We start from the raw sequence: 13,546 nt of genomic DNA on the forward strand, positions 1-13,546 counted from the left end.
ACTATATAGTATTTTATATAAAAGATCCCCTGAATTTTCAATTTAAACCCCCCTTGTTGTAAAAAATATGTTCATAGTTGAAACAAGAAGATATGTAACAATTATTACTTATCGTACTTTATGAATTTTTTACTTTTAGTATTATTTTTTATAATTTTCAAGGTATAATTAATAGATAATCCAAAAAAATTATAGCCCCTGGACCACCGCTTAGTTTTGCCTACCCTCACGTAAAATCCTTTGTTCGTCCCTGTGACCCCTCATATGATAACTTGGCTTCACTCCTACTGAGATCTAATGATTTATCATGCAAGTATTTTAATTTTCCCCCTTAGCTTGGGCCTGTTAATTTTTTATCTCCTGAAATTCTGTATATTTAGAACATTATACATTTGGAGCAATAATTACATTGTTGCGAATAATTAGAGATTGAAAGATTAGATAGTGATACACAGAAAATGGGCACTTCCAATGGGCGTTATACATATACATACATATATATATATATATATATATATATATATATATATACAGAAATTCTCCTATGTGGACCAAAAGTGTGGACCAAGTTTGTGGACTTGTTTTTCAACCTTAGATGTGATGGGTCCCATAATAAATGTGTGGCCCCCACTTATGTTGTGATTGATTACAACCATTGGATTTTGGTCCACAAACTTGGTCCACACTTTAAGCATGAACTTGGACTGGATCCCGGCCCAGCCCAAAAAATTTCTAGTTGGGAATAGGCAAAAACAGGCCCGGCCCATCTTAACAGAACAAAGTTTTATGATCGATGCCGGCCCATCTCTTAGTCAAGATGCATGGGTAGATGCATATTTGCTGAAGAACAAACTCAAGTTTGAACGACTTCTCCAATTGTAAGGCGGTGTTATAGCTATCTGATAATCTCCGGCGCACCCAAAAGTCTCCTTATAGTATTAAAAACTGAAAAAATAATTTTTGCGTTTTTGTAAGATTAAGGATCATGATCCGAAATTTAAACTCATATCAGATGTTCAAAAAATAAATTTGTATGCTATCGTTCTCGGTTGTCAAAAAAAATTAAGGATTCGACCGTTGTTAATGCTGCATTGAGATCCTGTTTTGATGGCTTTAGTAGGATATTAGTACTTTTTTAAGGTAATCCTCCCCATAATGTAATACCCTTCCAATTAATGGATATTAATGTCTCTTTTTAAGTCACTATTATATTCCCTACAGATTTGTTTATAGAATATTACCCACAGAGTTAGACAGAAATCCACACTTTCATTAGACACGTACATATTTGTTCCTCCTGAATCTAAGTAGCTACTACAAGCCGAGACCCCATTCATTGAGCAACTCTAGCTATTAAGAGTCAAAACTCAACTTACTAGGCTAAGAAAAATGCCTTGATGAATAAAAGGGATGGGGCTTTACCTATATATACTACATCGGTTGGGATATGTTCTTAACAGAATTAGTTCTTCCTTTTTATGAGGGAAGGGTAACTTTACCTTCCTTGAATTGGAGGAGGGAGAGTTAAGTGGGGTAAGGGAAGAGGGGAATTTCTCCCCGCTTAACTCTCTCACTCAATATTTTGTAACCCCTCAATTTAGGGGATTTGTGAGGTGAGAGAAATTTTGTTTATTATTTCTTAAATCATCGAACTCACATCTCTTACTCTTCATTAACTCTTATTCACTCTACCTTCTATTCAAGTAAGGGTGAGTTAAGATAGTCTTCCTCACATAACTCTCAGGGGCATACCCATCCTCTAGAGTGTATAGAGTCGAATTTATACAGGAAGTAAAAAAAATATTTACAGGGGTCTGAGGGTAGTGCCCCTGAAATTTTTTTGGGTTATTTATTAATTATTTCTTTAAAAGTATGGAAAACAACATTAAAAATCAAATTGAAAATTAATTTACAAATGTTGTCGATAATTTTTTATATTTTGAAAGTGGATCATCATGCATTTTTATAAGGACTCTATTATGTCTCTATCAAAGGATAAGTTATGGGTCTTCAAAATATAATACTAATAATTTACAAGACTAGACTAAGCCCATTTATTAAGCTAAGTTATGGGTCTTTAAAATACAATATCAATAATTTACAGGACTAGACTAAGTCCATTGGGCCCTTTAAAATTTCTTATGGGCTATAGCCCATTTAACATTCTAATTCTGAGATGTATGAAATATGTGATATGAGTGGGGTCAAAATAAAAAAATAGAGTGGAGTCAAAGTTCAATTTTTATAAGTATGTATATGAAAAAAAAAATTGTGGGGTCAATTGACCCCACTCTTTTTGCCTTGAGTCCGCCCCTGATAATTCTCCATTCATTAACTCTACTATACTCTTTATTTTTTCTTTCCAAACGAGCCCTTAAGAATAACATGCAGCATGGAATTTGGTCATCAAGATGATGATAGCATTAACTTCAGCACCTATCGAATATTGTTGTATATGTAATTTTTTTAACAAGTACGTTAATGTTAAGATATCTTTGGATAATAGTTTATGATAAAATCGAATATGATCACGTCCAAAATTGGATTTGGTCTCGATGCCGTATCAGAGACAAAACTAACATTAGTTATTATATTCGGTTCCGCTGAAAATGACCCGCACAGTGGAAAACGTGAGTTACAGAGGGCCTTGAGGGTTGATGGTGTCTTTGGAGGGACCTCTCTAACACTCAAATCAATATGCTATTAATAGAGGGTGAGCGATGCATGGAGCTCTCTTAAGTAACGAATAGTGCAGGGTTCAAGATACTTTACCTAACGTTGGAGGTCCCTTTTTATACAAGTAAGAAAATTCTAATTTTGGTAGAATTAAATCTATTCTCTCTTGATTCTCAAGTAGATTTACAAAATCTCATCTCGATTCATTTCCTAATTAGAGATGATTTCCTTGATGACTCTTGATTCCTTGAGGCGTTTGGTCATCAAGGGGTGTTCTAAACATAATCTGCTTGTGTATGCCGAGGTAACATCTCGATCTTGCGGAGTTGCTATCCTCTTAGTCACATCACTTTGGGTTGCTCATATGATGTTTTAATCTTTAGATCGATCCTCGGTATTGGTCGTTGCCACTTCGGCATCCATGAATGACAAGTAGGGTGAAGGCCTCATTAGTGACGTCATGGGTGACATATGTCGTGTTCTCACTTGTGAGGATATTTTAGTATTATCATAATCAAATATGACAACTTTTTTAATTAAAAAGGAAAGAATGTCGAGCTTGATCCTCCCCTAACTACTCATTCTCGCCAATATAAACATAATTTACACAAGCTTTTTTACCTAATCATCCGTCATTTTCTACTACAAAAAATAAAAAAAAAAATAACGTACTTTTGTTTGTCTCCAATCAATAGTTCAATACCCTCCAAAACAGCCAACCAATTTTAAAACAGAGCACCAAGAAGAACCAGAGACCTCTTTGGTTCTCTCCTGTCATGGCTACTACGACTGCTTCCATGGCTACCCTTTTCGCCAAAACACCGTATCAATCTCACTCCCTACCTAAATCATTGAATACCCATTTCGTCCCTTCCTTCAAACTCCCCGTATCTCTGATCACCCGTCCGAAGACCCACTCGAGGATCCGAATCTCAGCCGGGTTGATCGAGCCCGACGGCGGGAAGCTTGTGGAGTTGTTTGTGGAGGAATCGAACAGGGACGTGAAGCTGAGAGAGGCGGGTTTGTTGCCAAAGATTGGGCTTTCAAGTATTGATATTCAATGGGTTCATGTTTTGAGTGAAGGTTGGGCTAGCCCGCTCAGTGGATTCATGAGAGAATCAGAGTTCCTCCAAACACTTCATTTTAATTCACTCCGACTCGAGGACGGGTCGGTCGTGAATATGTCCGTGCCCATCGTGCTCGCCATCGACGACGCCCAGAAGAGCCGGATCGGCGACTCCACCCGGGTCGCTCTCGTTGATGCCGAAGAGAACACTATCGCCATCCTCAAAGAGTAAGATTATATTTACCAATCTTAGCATTTAAAAATTTTCAGTTTTTTGTTGAGATTTGACTTGATTGCCTGAGGTATGAATTTTAAGGTTTCTGAATACTTTCTTGTTTGATTTCTTTGTTCTTTGTTACATTGTAACAAAGAACAAAGAAATTTGTCAAAATCAGTACAGGATATATAACAGAGGAAATTGGTTGGCTTTCATGTTCTTATGAGGATGACTATTCAGCTTTGGCCCCCTCCATGTTATGTATGCCATTAATGCTATAAATTATGGAGTTGTCTGTTTGGAGGCTATTTTCACTTGAAAATAAGAACTAAAGGAGAGAACTTTTGAGATAAAAAAAATAGTTTTATTCATATTTTTTGTATAAAGAATTACAATGCTATTTATACTATTATAAATCTTGGTCACCAAGCAAAGAAGTTAATCGGGAAAGTTAATTCCTCAAGATCATGAAAGAAAATTACACAATATCAGGAAAGCAAATCACACATAATATCAGAAAAGTAAATCAGTCGAGATAAAAAATGTAAATCAATCCTGATTTCGACATTTTGATGTGTCATTGTATTAACAGTTTGATGGCAATTCTACTTGGTTATTGATAACTTTTTGTGGTCTCCAAATCACTGATGGTGTCTCCGTAGGAGCTGGATTTTGATTGTTAACATCATTTTTTTAAAAAAATAATTAGCATCAGCTGTCATGAAAGATATGGGTGGAGCATGAAAACAACAAAGCACCCCTGCCAGTTGTATTTGTTCACCCTATTTCTTTTCTTTTTTTGTCAAGTTTAGACGATTGCTTTAAGAAGAGATCAAAGACTGCAAACTGTAAGCCTTGCAATAAATTCATAACTTATAAATCTATAGAGCTGTGGCCTGTGGGTGATAAATTTTTTATAGCATTATGTTTGCTCTCTTTTCCCCCCTTTTTTCTCTTCCGCATTACGTATTTTTTCGTGTTCTAGGGAGAATATGAAGTGACTTATCTATCATCTTGGTTTCTTGTAGAATGTAGTGTCTCGGCATGTGTTTATAGTTTATACTACTCGCTAGCCACTATGAAATCATAGATAATTTGGAATTCTTCATTGATTGTTTCTCAAAAGTCATCGATTCACTTTTTTTGCTTATCTTATCTGTCACTGTTAATATGTTATAGCATATATTTCTTTTCCTCTTTTATATTCCTCATAATCTAAAAGGTGCTTGAGAGTGTTTTCCCCCCTGTTAGTTTTTTTGATGTCTTTTTGTTAGAACTGTATTTCTTGTCAATAAATTACTCATCCTTGCAACTTAAATTGATGATATTCATATATTTCTTTTCCTCTTTTGATAATTACATTCCTCATAATCTAAAAGGTGCTCGAGAGTGTTTCCCCCCTGTTAGGTTCTTTTTGACGTCTTGTTATTAAAACAATATTTCTTGTCAATAAATGACTCATCGTTGCTACTTAAATTGATGATATTTTTGGGGGATTAACTGAACATCCATGCATGAACATGAAGCCTTAGAACCTACTGCCGCCTACTGCCGTGTTTGTTTTCATAGGTTTTGTGGGAAATGCTATATTGTATCCTTGTGTTTTCCTTTTCACCACTTTCCCTTTGCTGGATCTTTTCTTAAGCTGAAGTTATCATATCGGTAATTTGACACTCCTTCATGCTGTTGCGGTGGTTCTGAACATGTATTTATAAATTAATGCTCGTCATAAATTCAAACGGTATTGCCTCTTCATACATTCTAATTGAACCGCTGTCCTTAATTATCTTTCATTTCACATCATTAGACAATAGCTGTTTTTTACCCAAGTTTTCTTGTGCCTTGCAAATTTATGTTTATTTATGAAAACAATCCATAATTATATTTTAGTTGACATTTATATTGCAAGGAGCTTTTTGGTGTTCATCTTGCATCAAACAGTCTTTGCAAAAACTCTTGGAATCATTTAATTCATCAATGTGCATAATTTCTCATGCTATTTTATTTATTGGAATGTTTCAGTATCGAGATATACAAGCACCCAAAAGAAGAACGGATCGCGAGAACTTGGGGTACTATTGCCCCTGGTCTTCCTTATGTTGATGAAACTATAACAAATGCTGGAGACTGGTTGATTGGTGGGGACTTGGAAGTTATAGAGCCACTCAAGTACCATGATGGTCTTGATCATTTCCGATTGTCACCAACCAAACTTCGCGAGGAATTTGCAAGACGCAATGCTGATGCAGTGTTTGCTTTCCAGCTCAGAAACCCTGTGCACAATGGTCATGCTTTGCTGATGACTGATACTCGTCGCCGGCTTCTTGAGATGGGTTATGAAAACCCAATCCTCTTGCTTCATCCACTGGGAGGCTTCACAAAGGCCGATGATGTACCTCTAAGTTGGAGAATGAAACAACATGAGAAGGTATTTGCATCAGCTTTGCAATACATTGCCGCTTGAGTCTCTTTCATTTTACATGATCCATATTTTCCTTTGCTTACGGAGCTAGATTTTTTATTTAATCCGGACATAGTTGTTTATATTTGGCGACTACTGACTTTGTCAGATGAACGATTCATTTTCAGGTGCTCGAGGATGGTGTTCTTGATCCGGAGACAACTGTTGTTTCCATATTCCCATCCCCAATGCTCTATGCTGGCCCAACCGAGGTACAGTGGCATGCAAAGGCTCGTGTTAATGCTGGAGCAAATTTCTACATCGTTGGCAGGGACCCAGCTGGAATGGGTCATCCAGTTGAGAAAAGAGATTTGTATGATGCTGATCACGGGAAGAAGGTCTTGAGCATGGCCCCTGGGTTGGAGAGGCTAAACATTCTTCCTTTCAAGGTACCATCAATCATCAGATTTCACAGCTCATACTTACTTAGTTGAAATCACATGAAGCCCTCATAGAACATGTCGATTTTGTTGTGTAATGGCAGGTTGCTGCGTACGATAAGACTAAAGGTAAAATGGCATTTTTTGATCCATCAAGGGCTCAAGACTTCCTGTTCATATCCGGCACCAAGGTATTAATAATCTTCCTGGATAGACTACCAAATGTCCCTTGAAAGAAAATTATGTTGTCGTAATGATGTTTTATGCTTCTTGTATCTGAACGAGATTGCCTGCATTGTACAGATGCGGACACTTGCGAAGAGCAAAGAGAGTCCACCAGATGGATTTATGTGTCCTGGCGGCTGGAAAGTGCTGGTCGAGTACTACGACAGTGTGGCTCCAGCGGGCAATGGCAAAGTCCCCGCAGCCGTTCCTGCCTAGTAAGCTTGTTGTATCGTATAGCGCCATCTGATTGGGAGAAACATTATAAGTCATTTAACTCCTGTGACATGTAAGATTTTCTGTCAGGATTTTTAATAAAACCATGCGAGGTGCTGGTTCAGAGAGACAAAACTTTCCTCGCATTGTAATCAGAGTGCCCATTGTGGCACCTTGGGTCGTTGCTGCACTTGTGCTGCTTAGCAGGACACATTGTATCATATTGTGATTGTGCTTCTATAAAAGACATAGGTGGTGATGATGTAATTTTGAAATGTTTTAAGGTAAGGCTAGGACTGGATCGGGTTGGTTGATTATCGACGATAATGCAATCAACCTGACCAACCGATTTCGGTCAAATGTGAAAACCATTATTAGTTCGACTTTTATGGATCGGATGTCGGTTGGCAACCGACATTTTCGGGTCGGTTGATTATCGGCCGGTCGATAATGGGTCGGTCGGCCGATAATGGCCGATAACAATAACAAAACTAAAATTATTAATATTATTTTTTTTATTTTCTTTAAAATAGTCTGTTGGCCGATAATTATCTGCCAATCAACGATACAGTATTTTAAAAACCATCAACCACCCATCTATACATGGGTCGGGTGATATTATCGGCCCGACTATGTAGGTCAGTTGATGGTTGATTATCGACCGGTCGGTAATGGATTGGTTGACCAATAATGGCCGATAAAACCGACCCAGTTCCAGTCCTAGTTTAAGGTATTTGCATTGTGAATCGACCTCAAGTCCTCCGACATGGATTCTGGTGGAGGGTTTGGATCTGTTCCTCCTCCTCCTAACTGGACTCACTGTCAGTCTGTCACTGCAGTTGTTCTCTGTGTCATCTTCCTTGCACCGTTAATCATCCTTTTGAGTCCGAGAGGGATATTGTATCAAAAAAACTCACCTTGTGAGCGTGGTTTTTCAGCAGAAATGGCAGCGTATATGCTACCATTTCTTAACTGTTTGGTAGCATAGCGTGGCCAGCATTTCCCGCTTCCCGCTAGCAGTACCGCTAGTCACACGTCCTACCAAACAGGCACTTTAACTCCGCAGCCCAACGGAGCAGATTTTTTTGTGAGCCAAAGCCCATGTTGCATTATGGGCCAAAACCTGTATTTGCTATATATTTAGGGCCTTAGAAGAAAAGATTAACGGTAAAGCCCAATATCAATGTTTGGAGACACTTTTTTCTGATTCTTCCAGACATGCTATACGCCCATATTTCTTTACCAAAGAGAAAAATAACTTTTTTGACATGTAAGCGCAATACCCAACGGAGCTGGCAAATATACATTTAATTTGAAATGGAATCAATTTTGTTTTGTATATATCTCGAGTATTTGGATTAGTCACTCTTTCTAGTAGGGGTGGTAAAAAAAATAGTTCCGGGTCGGTTATAAGTCGGACAGCACGTGCTTACAAAATATTTACATGTCCGGACCCTAACCCGGATTGGATTTCGGACAGACCTAATTGACCAAACCCAGATTGATTTAAATCCAGACAAGTAAGCCGAATGGTAAACTAATCCGAATTAATGTTTGGACAAATAAACTAGTGTGTTTAGACCTAGATCCGGTTTTAAACTAGACAATTTTTTTTTTGTTTGGACCCAGATTTCGAACATATAATTTATATCCAAATTTTGTTTAATTCAGATCAAATAAATTCAGTCATCCGAACCAGACTGAATTTTGCCAACCTTACTTTCTAGGCATTTTAATATGCACTAATCATTTGAACGGCTAATCTTAGTTAGAAAGGCAATGAAAGTGAGGATTTCCACCAACTCCCTTATTCCTTTTCAATTATAAAAGGAGAGGGAGGGTCTACTTTTTATTTTTAAGCTTCTTCAAAGCATATAAGTTCCAAACAAATGCACAGTAATGATAAAAGCTGGGCTCAAGAAAGACCCAGTTTTTTTTTTTTCTTAGCATAAGCTTTAAGATCAAGAAATCCAGAAGAACAGACCCACCTCTTAAGTGCCTTATCAACACCACATTATTGCACAAACATGCCAGAAAAGCATATTAAGAGCAGTCTTTTATACATGTACTATCTTTATGCTACCATTGGACATTCAATTTTCACTTCATAAGTTCAGTTCAATGAACTTGATTAAAGTGCAATTGATCTGCATTTAAATAAGCAAAACATATGAAACTTTAAGCAGTTGTTTACCTAGATTGTCCTTAGATATTCCTCAAATATTGGGTATACATTTGAATAAGCAGTATCGAAGAATACGGCACAACATAATCATATGGACAGACCATTGTAGGCTACAACAAGGCACAGCTGAGTTGCCAACAATAAACTAAATTCAGTTAACAATGTTTCCAATGGAGATTGGATTAATATAATAATCATGATACAGAATGTCATGTCACAGAAAGGAAAAAAGAGATAACCAGGCAAGTGTTATGTTCCACTACTTTTTAGAGCTCAATCAGCTTGGCTTTACAGATGACCCCAATGAGGCCTTTGCTTGAAGCAATGTCAAGTTAGTGACGTATAGCTAGGACAATTATGTATTAACACTCTGGCAATACCACAGACATTGAGTAATTATCATCATGCTATGAAACTTAAGGCTTGTAGAATTTGAATTTTTCGACTTTGAATTCCATTTTATTTGTGTACTGTTATTTTGATATATTGCAGGATTTGGCACATTGGGCTTGGGGAATGAGATGGGCAACAATAACACATCTGGTATGCAAGGCAAGTTGATTGAAAGGCCTACAAAAAGTATGTTTCTTAGCAATTTTGTCATATCATGATTGTTTACGAATGAAATCGATACTGTTCCATTGATGCATGTAGAACAAGACAACTCTGCAGTGGAAGCTGGTGAAGAAGTGTTACATGGAGCAGGTGCTAATGCAGATGGTGTGGAAGGAGAAAAGCAAGTGATTTATTTAGCTGAAGACAAAGACTTTCATGAAAAAGTTAATGGGTTGGTTTCTGATGTTCAATCAGGAGCAGAAGAAGCAAATGTTTTGTATCAGACATCCAACCAAAGCGGTTAGTACTTTTTATTAACTTTAAATGGTGCTTAATTAAGCTTGCGCTAGCTTTGTTTGGTCAGTTGATATGTATTTAAAATGTTTGGGCATTGACTAACTTTCTGATAGATGAAGAAATAAGTGAAATTCATCCTTCTGCAGAATCTTCTGAAGTTGAAACTGTATCAAACGAAGTAGGTGAAGGGGACACTAAACTAACCTGTTTGTCCAAAGAAGTGGAAAATCATGAGAAGCAGAAAGAGTTCGATTCAGTGGGAAATCTGTTTGGAGAAAATAATCATCAGCCTGAGAAGCAGACTACTATTGAGAAAGGTTAGCACATTGATCAATTTGCTTCTACGAATAACCTTAATCTTATTTAATCTTAGTTAGTGTTAAAATATATACTTCTACCACATTAGAATTGTATAATCTTGTATGAACATATTGAGCACAACTTGAAGACTATATTTGTGTGATACAAAAATGCAACAGAGGAAGAGAGAGCAAGAATTACCACTTTTGCAGCAATATCTGCAACACTTGATGCAGAACCTCGAGAATCTTTAGACACAAAGCCTGATCAACGCGAATTGGTTGACAGTCATGATAATTCATGTGTCGAAGATGATAATGAAGCAGTATCAAGCACTGGTTCGGAGAGTTCCCACCCTTTGGTTACTGATCATTCAAACTATCTTGAAGGTGATGGTGTATCCAATACCAAGTTGAGTAATTCATCGTCGGTACCCCAAAAGGAACAGGTGTCTAGTGAAGAAAAGTGTGTGGAAGGAGTAGATGATGATGGGAATGATATGAAAGCAGAAAAGAGTGGCATTGAAAAAAAATGCAATGGAGATTTTTTTACTGAAATGAATTTAGAAGCTGTTCTATTGGATAAGCCATTTAACTGCCATCAAGAAGTTTCTGCACCTGAGGACAAATGCATTACATTCACTGAAGAAGGCACAACGATAGCAAAATTTTCAGGAAATGAGAGTAAAAATAATGATCAGAACCCAAATCAGCTATACGAGGAAGCAACAGAATCTACAATTAGCAAGGAACAAGCAGCTCAACCTGAATTGAATGCAATCGGGCTTAAGTATGAAAATGAGGAACATTCTAATCTGGAATGTCAGAATGAAGAGGCAAAGATTCCTGAGAATGGTTATCCAAATGATGTGATGCTTGCAGCAGAATTAACTTACAAATCAAATGAGACGGAAGCGGTTCAAGAAATAGACGACAAAACAGAAGCCTTGTTTTCCATCAAAGATGATACCAAAGCAAGGGAAATGGAAAACCAATGTCCATTTCTGCCACTTTCTCCTGAAAATGGAGAAGCTTTTGTCTTGGATACTCCTGTTTCAGTATATACTCCACATCATATGCATGACATTGTATTGGAATCTGAAACTGTCAAAAGCAGCATTGAATCTTCTCATGTCTCCACAGTACAATCTCAAGATCACCAAGAGGACACCCTTATACAATCTTGGTGTGGCCAAGGTGGGAGTGAAGCTCTCCTTGCAGAGGCTCCTGCTGAATCATTGCAGTCTCAAGATCAACATGACACTTCAATGGGGTCTGAAGTAGTTCATAGCAGCAATGAACAATTCCTCCCTCAAGCTCCAACACAAGAACAGGAAAATGTAATGGCAGATGAAACTAGATCAAACGGCAATGATTCTAACATAGACTTGAAGCAAAAGAGTGGTGGTAATCACTTTACTACCAAAGCACTATTGATTAATTCAGCAGACTTAATTGAAGAAATTTTGGGTTCTGAAGTTAAATTTGTTAAAGACCAAATTGGGAAGGAAATGTCAAAGGATATTGCAATAGCTCCAAAGACGTTGCTAGAGGCTAAAACTTCAGAAAATCAGTCCAGTGAGCAAAATGCAATAGTTGAGACACCTGCCTTTGCAGAGAATGGTTTTAAGGCTCAAGAAGGACCAAGAAGGTTCAGCACTGAATCAAAGCCTGATGACCTGGCTGTTCCTGCTCATATACAAAAATCTCCAAGCTTTAATTTTGATATCAGACTTGCAGCAAAAACTGAAGAATCGGATCAAACTCCACTGCTTTATCACGATAAAAGAAACTCTGTCAGACTCCTAAAACCAACAGCACATTCTGGATATAGCCAAGACTCACTGCGGTATCAAGCAATGCCTGTGGAAGAGAAAGTCATTACATTGGACAGAAGTGATTCTAATAAGTCAAGAACTCCATTTCTTGGCTTTGAGAAAGAAGAAGAAGAAGCAGAAGCCAATATTGCTGTCACAGCCACTGCAAAGAAGGCAACAAAAGTTGCTTCAACTTCACCAAAAACTAAAGAGAAGCACAAGCGAAAGACTTCCCTCTTCAGCAACTGTATGTGTTGTGCAACTGTGATCAATTAAGTACTGTATAGAGTTTATTTGTTTTGGTTGTGTTTGTCTTCTAATTCGTGGTTGTGTGAGATTGAAGTTTTGGTCAGAGAGAGACTACCAATCGGTTAATGTTCAAGATGAACCTGAGAGGATTGACTATAACTATGATACTCTATTGTTTGTATTCTTTTATGTCTACAATGATTCCAGACTTCCATTGTGCTGCGATACAAGTGAATTACAGACAATTTCTCCTTGCAATTCTTTTAAGTCATCGAATTTCTTGGTTTTATTGGAAAGAATAAAACCTTTGGTGACTTCGCAGCTCTTGTTTGTACTTGTAATAACATGCGGAGTTTTCAGTTGTGATCACCGGAGTGAATGTGTCATCAGGGGGTATGCAACATAATTAAATAAATCTAACCCAAACAGATTAGGTTCTCATTCATCCACTACATACACATTACATATATACATACATATATATACACACACACACACACACACATGCATCTTATTCGGCATACAATATATGCCACACACCCTCAGATGTTCACCCTATATTCCAGTTTTACAAAACTTCAATTTAAATTAATTCTAGATGCTACCCAATGAATCAAGAAATAAGTTTTTAGTTAGCATTTTAGCTTTCACCCTAACAATGGGTTTGTAGGAAAGGTAAAACATTGAAGAAAAAAATAATCCAGCTTGCCATCCCAGCCACTCTTCAATCACCATAGCTACCATGTTCATACACGAACCAATTTCCCCACTGATGCAGTTCACAGAGGAATAAAAACAAACACTATAATTGCAGAATTTAAAGGCAACATTCAAAACAGTAAAAATTCACAAAGGTTAGCTTCATTCAAAGTGACTTCTACTACAAAAAGCAAATAAAAACCGTAG

At 37.3% G+C, this 13,546-nt stretch overlaps 2 protein-coding genes across 3 annotated transcripts; both read left to right on the forward strand.

The window, feature by feature from the left end:
* Positions 1-3,367: 3,367 nt before the first annotated feature.
* LOC120003519 (ATP sulfurylase 1, chloroplastic-like) lies at positions 3,368-7,503 on the forward strand. The gene is made up of 5 exons (XM_038852539.1): positions 3,368-3,970; positions 5,982-6,387; positions 6,549-6,809; positions 6,905-6,991; positions 7,104-7,503. Exons 1-5 carry the CDS (start codon positions 3,453-3,455, stop codon positions 7,239-7,241), a joined length of 1,410 nt encoding a protein of 469 aa, XP_038708467.1. The 5' UTR covers positions 3,368-3,452; the 3' UTR covers positions 7,242-7,503.
* A 1,754-nt stretch (positions 7,504-9,257) lies between these two features.
* On the forward strand, positions 9,258-13,403 carry LOC119986213. 2 transcript variants are annotated; one of them, XM_038830817.1, is made up of 5 exons: positions 9,258-9,815; positions 9,916-9,975; positions 10,078-10,278; positions 10,422-10,592; positions 10,755-13,403. In XM_038830817.1, exons 2-5 carry the CDS (start codon positions 9,945-9,947, stop codon positions 12,665-12,667), a joined length of 2,316 nt encoding a protein of 771 aa, XP_038686745.1. In that variant the 5' UTR covers positions 9,258-9,815; positions 9,916-9,944; the 3' UTR covers positions 12,668-13,403. The 2 variants fall into 2 exon arrangements, with proteins under 2 accessions (XP_038686745.1, XP_038686814.1); XM_038830886.1 differs by having other exon boundaries at positions 9,258-9,966.
* The last annotated feature ends 143 nt before the right edge of the window (positions 13,404-13,546 follow it).

This window comes from Tripterygium wilfordii, chromosome 1 (genome assembly GCF_013401445.1).
Source record: "Tripterygium wilfordii isolate XIE 37 chromosome 1, ASM1340144v1, whole genome shotgun sequence".
NCBI lineage: Eukaryota > Viridiplantae > Streptophyta > Magnoliopsida > Celastrales > Celastraceae > Tripterygium > Tripterygium wilfordii.

Bases quoted from the DNA above. Each gene is read 5' to 3' on its own strand.
- LOC120003519 (XM_038852539.1), top strand. From the start codon at position 3,453: ATGGCTACTACGACTGCTTCCATGGCTACCCTTTTCGCCAAAACACCG. The intron at 3,971-5,981 runs GTAAGATTATAT...GGAATGTTTCAG, and splicing joins ACTATCGCCATCCTCAAAGA to TATCGAGATATACAAGCACC. The intron at 6,992-7,103 runs GTATTAATAATC...TGCATTGTACAG, and splicing joins TGTTCATATCCGGCACCAAG to ATGCGGACACTTGCGAAGAG.
- LOC119986213 (XM_038830817.1), top strand. From the start codon at position 9,945: ATGGGCAACAATAACACATCTGGTATGCAAG. The intron at 9,976-10,077 runs GCAAGTTGATTG...TGATGCATGTAG, and splicing joins TAACACATCTGGTATGCAAG to AACAAGACAACTCTGCAGTG. The intron at 10,593-10,754 runs GTTAGCACATTG...AAAATGCAACAG, and splicing joins GCAGACTACTATTGAGAAAG to AGGAAGAGAGAGCAAGAATT.